General features: G+C 40.6%; 1 protein-coding gene across 1 annotated transcript; it reads right to left on the reverse strand.

The window, feature by feature from the left end:
* Positions 1-4,723: 4,723 nt before the first annotated feature.
* Positions 4,724-7,290, reverse strand: LOC133736731 (subtilisin-like protease SBT1.6). The gene has a single exon (XM_062164325.1). The coding sequence runs from the start codon at positions 7,238-7,240 to the stop codon at positions 4,925-4,927; it is 2,316 nt and encodes a 771-aa protein (XP_062020309.1). The 5' UTR covers positions 7,241-7,290; the 3' UTR covers positions 4,724-4,924.
* Between the last annotated feature and the right edge of the window lie 4,269 nt (positions 7,291-11,559).

Raw genomic sequence — 11,559 nt, forward strand, 5'->3', positions numbered from 1 at the left:
GGGATTGGGTCAGGACGCAGATCGAGCGAGGCGGAGCTGAGATTCAGAGATGTTGGGCTAAGGCTGAGATCGAGTGAGGTGGCCGGAGGCGAAGTAACTGGAGAGGGAGAAGGAGGATCGAAATCGATTGGAGAGGAAGAAGGAAGAGCAGCGTCAATGGGAGACGACGCGATGGGGTTGTCGCGACTGTGAGTGGGAAGGATAAGTCGGGTCAACGTCTAAGGCTGGAGAAGGAATTGGGCCAGTGGGCTGAGTCGGGTTTGATAAGGGAGCTGTGATTTGGGCCAAAGGACGAATTGGAAGGGAATGGGGCTCGGGATCAGACCTATATGGAAAAATATGTTCATGAAAAACTACATCATGACTGATAAAAATTTTGTGAGTAGAGAGATCGTAGAGTTTATAGGCCTTCTGACCAATGGGATAACCGATGAAGATGCACTTGACTGCTCTAGGAGCAAATTTATGTGTGATATTGACATTAGTAGCATAAGCTAGACAACCAAAAATACGAAGGTGATGAAAAGAAGGAGGTTTAGAATAAAGACGCTCAAAAGGTGTTTTAAAAGAGAGCAGTGGAGTGGGTAAACGATTAATAACATGCACAGCAGTAAGTACACATTCTCCCCAAAATTTTGGAGGAAGGTTAGCCTGAAATTTAAAAGCGCGGGCAACCTGGAGGATATGGCGATGCTTGCGTTCCACTACCCCATTTTGTTGGGGCGTATAAACACAAGAATGCTGGAAAAGGACTCCATTATCTTGGAAAAAATTTTGAAGAGAAAGGAACTCAGCCCCATTATCACTGCGAAAACTTTTAATCTAAGATGAGAATTGAGTAGATGCAAGAGCAAAAAAATGTTTTACTAAAGATTGAGTTTCATGTTTATGTTGCACTAAAAAAACCCAGGTAAAACGAGAATAATCATCCACAATAGTAAGAAAATAATGGACACCAGAAAGAGAAGCATGTTTATAAGGACCCCAAATATCACAATGAATAAGATCAAAAGGTTTAACAGATGAGATAGAACTAGTACCAAAAGAAAGACGACTCTGCTTTGCTAATGGACAAACATCGCAAGCATGATTCAAATTAAGAGAAATATTTAAGAAATATTTAGCAATATAATCTATAGGACGAGACGAAACATGGCCCAAACAACGATGCCAAAGGTTGGTAGAGGACATGGTGAGGTGACAAGCAGGTTGAATGGGTGATGAATGATGTGGTTTGGTCGTGGTTTTCTCTGTCGCTAATGCCACCAAATAATAGAGACCGTCACTTTGCTTACCCAAACCAATCGTTCTCTTCGAAACCAGATCCTGCAAAATACACCAATATGGAAAAAAAGTCACGGAACAATTCAAGCCCCTTGTCAGACGACTGACCGATAACAGATCAACTTTGAATGTAGGCACACACAATACATCACGCAGGTAATACACAGAATTCAGAGGCAATGATCCTTTTGCAAAAATATTAGCCTTCTCTCCGCTCGGTAATAACACAGGAGGCAATGAACAATTTTTACTCTTATGCGAAAATAATTTAGGAGATGAAGAGATGTGATCTGTCGCCCCGCTGTCAATGATCCAGCTGCGGGAAGCGATCTTAGATAAACCTGAAGAATAGGACTGATTGGGCTTGTTGCTCCTAATAGCCATGGCAGCTGAATGTGATTGAGGACTGGAAGAATCATCAGATCCTTTGTGATTCAAAATAGCCAAAACTTGCTGAAGTTGTTGTTTGGAGAGAGGATTGCAACCGGAGGAACCGTCTTGCCGATTAGATTGATTTGGTTGATTATGTTGATTGAACACTATCACCAAGGCCGGATGATCAGAATGATAAATGAAAAATGATTTGAAATTTTGATTTCCCATGGAGACGAGATCGAGGATTGTTGTACGAGATATAGGGTACAACGGAATGAGAATAAAATTTGTTGCACTAGAGACAAGGTGCAACGGCTATGGAGTCAGGATTCTAGTCCTGCTCTGATACCATGAAAAGAGGATATTTTGCTAGATGATTATCATTCATTCACGTATCAAGGTTATAAACAGATTACAAGAAAGAGAGTACCTATTCTACAAGGAAGCAAATCTCTACAATTAAGGAGAAAATAAGGCAGCAAATAACTATGCATAACTAAGCATAACTAAGCAAATCTCTACATGATACACGATATTTACTTTCCTAACAATTTAATGTCCAAATTAGTCTTTCTAAAGATATTACTTCTACTAGACCACTTTTCTTAAGGAACAATTCTCAGGTTCACCCATTGGGGTGAAGCAGCATATTCATCATCTCTTATGATTAACGCATAATAACTTTTTAATTTTCTAATCCAACCATTCAAGTTGTATAATGTAATACAAAGATTAGTTCTGTAAAAAATCAATCACATTGAAGACCTTTTAATTATTCATTTATATGAAATACATGGACGGTTCATCATAATAGCAGTAAGTGTTGTTAGAACCGTCCATTTATTTGATTCAATTAGATAATTAAACGATTTCCGATTCAATTGCTTTTTTACAGAGATGATCTTTAAATGCTAATTTAAGATATGGACCGTTGGATTATAAATTTATTAAGTAAAAATGAGTTAATCAAGAATAGGGGTGAATATGTTTGTTCACCCAGGGGTGAACCTAAGAATTGTTCTTTCTTAAGTATGTTAATTGTTCGTTTGACAAAAAGTTACGCTGAGAGTTGCAATGAGCATCTCCAATGTGGACAATACATACTTGCATTACATTATTAGCTAGGCTCAAACAGCTCAGTTCTTCTTTGAGCTATCGAATATTCACAGATGATTGCTTTTAGAATATCCATTTATTGTTTGCTTACTACATATTAAAGTATGAGAACCAATTAATCCAGGAAATTTTACGAACAAGCTAGCCAAATCAAGCAGCTTGTTGCTCTCTTGTTATGAAAACTTCAGTGGGACTAGTTTATCTATCATCTTGCTTTCTTGGTTTATCTTCTGCTAATCTGCTTCATTATAATTTATACATAATACAACTTCATCATCTTAATAACAGAGGCATTCAGCAAGCAAATTACTCGTGAAAAGTAATTTTCGAATAATGCATGGAGATCCTGAAAATAGTACCTGCTGCCTGCTGGTCATGGAATCCGGTGACAAAATCTTTTGGGAGCACATAGAATGGTTAAGCAACTTTGAGAATGATAGTGATGGTGATAACTAGTTGATGGCGAAGATGGTCCGCATATAAGATATATGTGGAGCATCACAGTCCACTCGGTGGTTATCAAGTACAAAATCAGTTTTTTTTTTCCTTCCTTTTTGGTCGTAATATACAAAAACAGTTGAAAGAAAAACGAAAAAAAAAAATTAAAAAAGGAAAATGTTTATAGCTGGCCACAACAACTACAGTTCATTCTCTAGCGTATGTATCACAGTATCACTCTTCACACTCTGACACTGACTTAATACGGTAGTATGATTTTTAATCAAAGAAACAAAAAGACTTGAGTCGTTTAAATGAGCCAAAAGATTTGAAAAGTGCCTCTTGGAGTCTTGGGCATACTTCTAGTATGGTATGAAAAATTAAGTTTATCAGTTATGCATGGCGAGATAAAAAAACGGATGCACACTAGTGCAACGACTTTCGCGCACCCCAATCCCTTTCTTTGTTCTACAAAAGCTGACTTCCACGTACAACTTAAGGTTGCATTGGTTTAAGTACGTAGTACTTGAAAATTATGGCAAGGCACAATGCATCTAAATTAGTTAATTGATCAAATATCAATGAGCTTGTTCAGGAAAAGTTAGCATGCGTAACCTGATTGTGAAAGCTCGAGCCCATATCTAGATGTCCTGATTCGGCTTTAGTAGTTGAGAACTTGAGATGCTGTTAAACACAATCCTCACCTTCACCTTAAGTATAACTGGAGTTCCATATACTTGAACAGAAATGGGATTCATAAAGCATAATTTGATGAATTACAGTTATCGATCGGGTACAAAACGATCTGTTATATATGCTCTGGTCGACCAGCTTTGCCCCTCATCTACAAATCAAAAAAAAGAGAAGAAAAGAACTAATTAATCGATTAAGAAGCCGAAGGCATTGTTAAATGGGAAAGACTGGGGAAGGACTAATTGAAGCAGTTTAAAATATGAGATACATACATAGTGGAATTGGGTATATAATTCAAAACCCCATGAATATCTTTGAATACCTCACCAATACCATCATCAATATTTTATTGCTAATAACATATGTCGTTATGTTACCGTTAGATTTACGATTTTTAAATATTAGTTAAAAACTGTAAAATTTTCACGTGATTTATTGTTCACCAAAAGACGATCATGTGTTCATAAAAGTAGTGACATACATGGACTTTTATAGTTGATAAATTTGACTATCTAAGCAAATTTTGTAAGTTTGTTACAAAGTGGTAGCGGTAGAATCCAAAAGCACATTGTTCTTATTCATGTCCCTTAACAAATCAGTGTGAAAGTAATAATGAAAGCCAAAAGTCACTACAGTGTCTATACGAACTATTTGAAATCCCTTGTAAGTCTCCCCTAGCCCAGTTTTGAGCTAAGCAATTGCTTCATAGTGGGTGCACAACTGCACACTAGTAGTAGCAGTAGGTGAAACTCATATCTATGTGCTGACCTTTTTTTTTTTTGATCGGGCCAATTTTTCCATTTAAGAGGCAACAAGATTAACCAACGGAATATAGAGTATTAATATGTAAGGAAAAAAAACAAAGAAAAAAAAAAAACAAAATAAAGAGAGTGGGAAGTTTTCCACACTACTACAGCAACCCTCACACAAAACCCACAAAAACCTCTACTACAGGTTCCAACTTGTACACCTACCCCTCAATACCAATCAAAACGACGTGTTTTGATCCTTCCTAGTCTTACAAGGGATCCATTTGGGTCACCACAATGGGGCTCCGAACCACATGCTGCTTCCCATCGCTCCAATACAGCGACCCGAACACCCCACCCGACTCACCCAACAACATGTTGCTCCTATCCACCGCCACCGTCACCAAGTAGCTCCGCTTCTTCACCGCCTCCGTGAACACCAGCTTCGACGGCTTCACCGTCACCTTCACTCCTTTCGGCGCCTCTATCATGGGCCTGTACACCGCATTGGGCTGGCCCACATTCGTCACCGTCCGAATAAACGTCTTGCTGGACAGCCCCGCCGCGGAAGTCGGAAACAACGCCGCGATTGACGGGTAGTTCAAATTTCCCGGCGAAGTCTTTTTCCCCGGACATTTGGGAGGCGACCGAGTGATCACCTGGATTACTCTCGGCCCGTACCCGACCGAGCAGAGAAACTGGACGTAATCCTCGCCGGTAATATCATATACCAGACCCGGGTCCATGGCCCGCTCCAAATTCAAATGACCCGCCCCTAAATCATAAGGAGTGGATGGGTTTCCAGTAGCTTCATCAGTCATGGTTTTGTTCTGATTATTGGTGATACCAGCAGTCGTCATCATCGCCGATCTTATCGCCGCCGGACTCCAATCGGGGTGAGCCGACTTCAGCAGAGCGGCGGCTCCGCTCACGTGAGGGGCAGCCATTGATGTTCCCGAGAGAATATTAAACTCTGTTTTCCGGTTATCCGCTTCCAACCCGGTTGGGCCCACAGCGTCTGTCCACGCAGCGAGGATGTTGACTCCCGGAGCGATCAGATCCGGCTTCAGAATCTCCGGGTTCAACCCGTTCGGCCCTCTACCCGAAAACGAAGCAACCACCGGAGCCGGCTTGATTCCGATCACAGTCCCCTGGAAGTCGATAGTAGCTGAAGGAGTCTTGGTGGACGACACGTAAGCTTTGACGGCGTCACCTTCGTCGGCGCCGACAGCTGCGGTGGGGAGAAGGTGAGCATCGCCGACGAGTCCTTCGCCGTTGGAGATTCCATTAGCCAGGATCATCCCCACACCTCCTGCTTTCTTCACCACCATACCTTTCGCCACTCTGGGATTGTTTCCCCTGTCGCAAATGACGATTTTGCCCCTCACCTGACGCGGGTCCAGGGAGTTCTCCATGCACAGTGAAGTAGAGAGCATACCTGACTTTCCGGGATAGACGAGCGGGTACATCTTCCCCTTCAGCGGAGCTCCGGCGTACAAAGAAACTCCGGAGAGTCTCCGGCCGTCGCCTAGGACCACCACCGCCGGGAAGTTCCGATCAATTGTTCCTGCTCCGACAGTCGTCAGCCACGGCGCCAGGTTCGTCACCGACATTCCGTTAGGTCCGTCGTTCCCGGCGGAGGCCGAAACAAACACTCCATGCGCAGCGGCGCCGAATGATCCGATCGCAATCGGATCGAGATAATAGGGAGAAGAAACTCCATCGCCGCCTCCAATTGAGATTGAAATGACGTCAACGCCGTCGTTGACGGCGGCCTCGAAGGCGGCCAAGATATCGGAGTCGAAGCAACCGGAGTCCTTCCAGCAGACCTTGTAGACAGCCAAGCGAGATTTCGGAGCAACTCCCTTTGCGATGCCGGAAGCGTAGCCGGACATGCTGGCCTCGAAGGCGTACCGCCCGGCGGCGGTGGACGCCGTGTGTGTCCCATGGCCGTCGGCGTCTCTGGGAGACCGGAATTCTACTGAGCCGTTGATTGCTGTTATCGGACCGCCGGCATTGGCGGCGGCTTCATGACCTTTGATGAAGAACCGAGCTCCGATCAGCTTCTTATTGCAATTCCTAGCCGTAAATTTAACTCCAGTCTCACAGACCCCTCTCCACCGCTTCGGAACCGGACCGAGATTCCTATCCGAGAAGCTCCGACGCTCCGGCCAAACTCCAGTATCGAAAACCCCGACGATGACGTCGGAGCCGTAATCGGATTCCGACCAGAGCCCCTTCTGGTTTCTCAGGCCCAGGAACTGCGGCGAGCGGGTGGTGTGGAGCTGGCGGCGGCGGTCTTCAAACACGTGGAGGACGGCAGGGTGTTGGCTGAGGGAGGCAACTTGGTCGGAGGTGAGAGTTGCAGAGAAGCCATGGAAAACGGTGTCGTATACGTTGAGAATTTGAGGTGGGTCGGCGAACTCCGAGGTGTACCAGTGGTAATGCGACTGGAAAATCGACGGCTTGGAGAATCTGTCGATTCTGAAGATGAAGGTCTTCACCGTCTGATCGAGGGGCTCTGATTCGATCTGAGATATGAAGAAGAAGATGAAGATGAGGGAAATGGAGAGAAAGGTGGCCATAAGTGAGAGTGAAGTGAACTACTGAGTAGAACCGACAGAGAAGAGTGGGAGATATAAGTGAGGTTATTGTCCTTTTTGATTAATTTAATCTCTGGTTTAATTAGTGTTTTAATTATTTTTTTTGACGGTCAAGGGTGATATAATTTGGTCTAATGAGTCAGCCCACTTTTCCTGCGGGGCCCAAACGATATTAGAACTTATCTGGGATAGCTTTACCAAAACGACGTCGGGTTGTGGGACCTTTGCTTGGTAACGACTCTCTGAATAAACCAAGGCTTGATTAGGGTTTCAAATAAAGATGGAAAGGGAATAAAGAAAAGAAAAGAGAGGGGTATTAAAGCGATGGGTCCTTCAATTATGGGGTTCCGCCCTTTACTCCTCAAATGGAGGGGGCTGAGGGATATTTTCTTCCCCAATAGGGTGCCCCGGCGTGATGGTTAATTAATCATCACCGTTGGTTTGGAGAGGTCAACATGATCATCATATCTTGTTTCTTTTCGACAAAATCATCATCATATCTTGTTGAGAAATTCTATTGTACGGGCTGATGGCAAGTAGTATCTAACCGATATTATTGTGAGAGAGCTGTTGTATGCCGCAACTGTATCTAAGATTTTTGGTTAATATATTTGTTGGTTTGATTTCAATTATCTTTTATCAGTTCGGTGCGATTTATCGGTTGTTGGTTTTTAGTTTTAAAAAATCCACCAATAAATACAGACATTGACTAGCATCTTTTTTGTTGTCATGAAACAGTTTCAAATTATCACGTGTCTATTCGAAATTATTCAAACTACTGATAAATCAGTGTCTATTCGAAATTATTGTCTTTTGACAATAGTGTCCATTCGGTCATTCACAATTAAATGAATTTTGTTTCTGTTCGATAATGAAATTTGACTGATAATAGTGGTACAACTTTTATAAATTGGGACTAATTAGAGAGTACCGTTATTTGCATAGTACGTGGCATTTCGTTTGTTGCTAAGGAAATTTCTATTTCCTTGTACCATGCAAATGATCAAGTACGACGGGGCTCATAAAGTTTTTATGATCCTCCTTTTACCTATTTCGGACTTTCACATGCTAATTGGGAGGTACATCTACCATTAAGCTGGTGACTCATGTAATCCATCTAGCTGAATTTATCACATGCACTTTATACTGATTTTATTTTTATTTACTTTATTTATTTTCAAGTCCCTACAATGGCTAATCAAAATGATGTTACTATGCTTTGTCATGAAGATGTTGTCATCAAAACTTTAGGTATTAGTCATGATAGATTTTCTGTCTCAAAACTAGCTAGAATCATGATAAATTTTCCCATTTCTCTTTTTTGATCGAGAAAAAAAAATTTCCTCAACTAAACTTGTAATCATTTACAGACATATATGATCGTGAACAAAAAGTTTAAGACATAAATTAAGCATATTAGAGCAACTCCAACCATGGAGTCAAAAGCCAAAATGGCGATATATAGGGTTGGGACTTTCGGACCGAAAACCAGAAGAACCGAACTGAAATGGTCGGTTCGGTGCAATTCCTAGCTGTCAGTGTTCGATTTATTTACATAACCGAACTGTTTAGTAAGTTCTCCATTCGGTTTCGGTTCTTAGTTCCGGAAGAGGGTCAAAGCCAATGGAACCGATACCCGTAGTCAAACCCTCGAATCATATTTCAATCACCCAACCATCGACCTCAGCTACAACCGATTCTCGCCGTCCAGAACCTCTACCTCAACAACAACTGGTTCAAGGGTCAGGTCCGACTGTAGAGATTCAAACGAGGATTCAGATCAATCCGACCGCGGAGATTCCCCTGAGCAGCTCGTTGTGTTTGCAGTACAACTGCATGGTCCCGTCGGTGGAGATATTGTGCTCGTTGAAGTCCGAGATGCAGAAGACGAGGCCTACTACGCAGTGTAACGAGTAGAGTTGGTAGAGATGGAATTGGAAAATTGCCTGTTTCTAGGTTTTTTTTCCAACTTCATCAAGGAATCATTTAAACTGGAAAACCGAACCGAAGGTTCTCGATTTATGTTCTCGTCGGTTCCGACACTATCAACTACAACAATCGAACCGAAGTTCCCTTTCCGGTTCAGGCAAATTTTTGCATTTTCAGAACCTATCCCAGCCCTAGCGATATATATATTTTTTTAAAGGGCCCTATATTATATAAAATAATTATGTATGATATATAAATTCATATAATAGTTAAATAATTGTCTAAAATAATTAATTTATAAAATGACTTTGGGTTTTGACTTCATTTTTAGAGATGCTCTTATGAACATCAGATGTCAAACAAAATTTCTATTTTTCTTTAGATTAAACTATTTTTTTTAAATTAAATAGAATCAATTTCAACATTCGGAGTAATTATTAAAAAAAAAAATTTATGTCAAATGGTCCTTAACTATTTGCACATCATACTACTTGTTTTAGGTCAACACATGCCACTTGGTAATGATTCAATTACCACAAACAAAAATTGCACACATTATTTAGACACATGAGTAATAGTAAATGTTTCAATTGCAATATGATTACAAGTTAGTTAAAAAAACATGCATATAATTATCAAAGTAATTAATGGATAGAAGACTTGTGGCACATGAGGTGGAGCCTTTTCCCTTTGGCTTCAGACGCCCAAAACGACGTCGTGGGATAATAATTTAGTTTCTGTCAATTTCATGTGCCAGGTGATGATGTCATTTGACGCTTTTGTTAAACGGCGTCTGAGGTTGAAGTGACAAGTACGACATGCCCAATATTAAAGGGCGTCTGGGAAAAAGACCAAAGCCAAAAGGTGAAGTTCATAAGCTATCTGTCTGAATTCCCTAGGTTGATCTCGGTCTATGAGAAAGAACCGAGTATCAAACCAATATTGTTGGTTTTCAATAAAGGAAAAAAGTATCAATTCTCCTCAACATTTCCTCATAAATTGAGTCCCATTTAAAATGAAAGCTGAAAAAAAGAAGAAAAAAACACAAGACTTCTTGATTTAAAACTTAGTTTGATGAGGGTAAAACAAGTTTATATGATAATCTTCTTTGCGGTCTCCTAAAGCCTCAACACAAAAAATTCAAGGCAAAACAATGTCAAATGAGTTCAAGGTACCCGACAAGCAATTGGACACCTACGGTGCGTCTCAACTATAATTGTTAGGAATTGGTTTATCTTCAACCATATTCATGGTTTTGTAATTTTTTTTGCATTTTTTTTCTTTGTAAGGGGTTTTGGTCTCATATCTCTCCCTTTTGATGTTTGATATCTCTTTTATTTAATAAATTTTTTCTTTCACCAAAAAATAAATAAATAAATAAAAAGACTTCTTGATTCTCTATAAACTTGGGGTGAACCAAGTTAATTTTCGTAATTCATTCAAGGTTTTAGTCTCCAGAAAACATTCAAACTGGGAAAGACGCAAATAAAGATCCTCACGCGGAAGAGATCGCATATGAATGGGTTCCATCAGCTAGGTAATAGACGCACATCTCACCTGATATATATATATATATATATATATATATATATATATATATATATATATATGCTTCTGAAGCATGTATGTGATGATGTTCTGTAATTGTGTTTCGTTGCAAATAAAATGTAATTATTCCCTTTTAACTCCAACTCATTGATCTCGTTCACAGGAAACGACCAGGAACCAGAGTCTCCCAAAAACAATATTTGATCCCCCAGGTACCATGATAGAATTGTAAGGAAGATTGAAGAAGATGATGAAAAACCCAGAAAAGAGAGAGAGCTTCGTATATTGATACAGAAAATACAACCTTGCACACGATATATCAACACTTGTTTTTCTACTTTATACTCCTACATTTACTTAATATGAGTAACTTTCCCTTTTTACCCTTAACATCCCCCCTCAAGCTGATGGTAGGAAACTAACATCAGATTGCAATAGTATTCAAATGTTGTGATTATAATAGAAGTGAAGATTCTTGCTTCAGCCAGAAGGAATGAGCGGCAGTAACTGAGAAGGATTGTCATGTGGCCAACGTAGACATATATTTGGTTGAGAGGAGAAGGAAGCAGCCTTAGCTTGAAGTTCTGAAGAAGATGGTAATTGAAAATCATAGTGATGCATGTGAAAACATTCTGCAGCACTGTGACCCCTCTTGAAGCAAATCTGACATTGTAAAGAAAAACCAATAGCAACAACTTGCCTAGGAGCAGATCTTTGGAACAAGTTTTAGCAATATGACCAAATTGTGAGCAAATTTGACAATTATCACCAGGGAAAGAAACATTCTGATGAAGAACTCTACCAGAAAAATCATAATCATGACA

The sequence above is a fragment of the Rosa rugosa genome, chromosome 3 (genome assembly GCF_958449725.1).
Source record: "Rosa rugosa chromosome 3, drRosRugo1.1, whole genome shotgun sequence".
Classification (NCBI taxonomy): Eukaryota; Viridiplantae; Streptophyta; class Magnoliopsida; order Rosales; family Rosaceae; genus Rosa; species Rosa rugosa.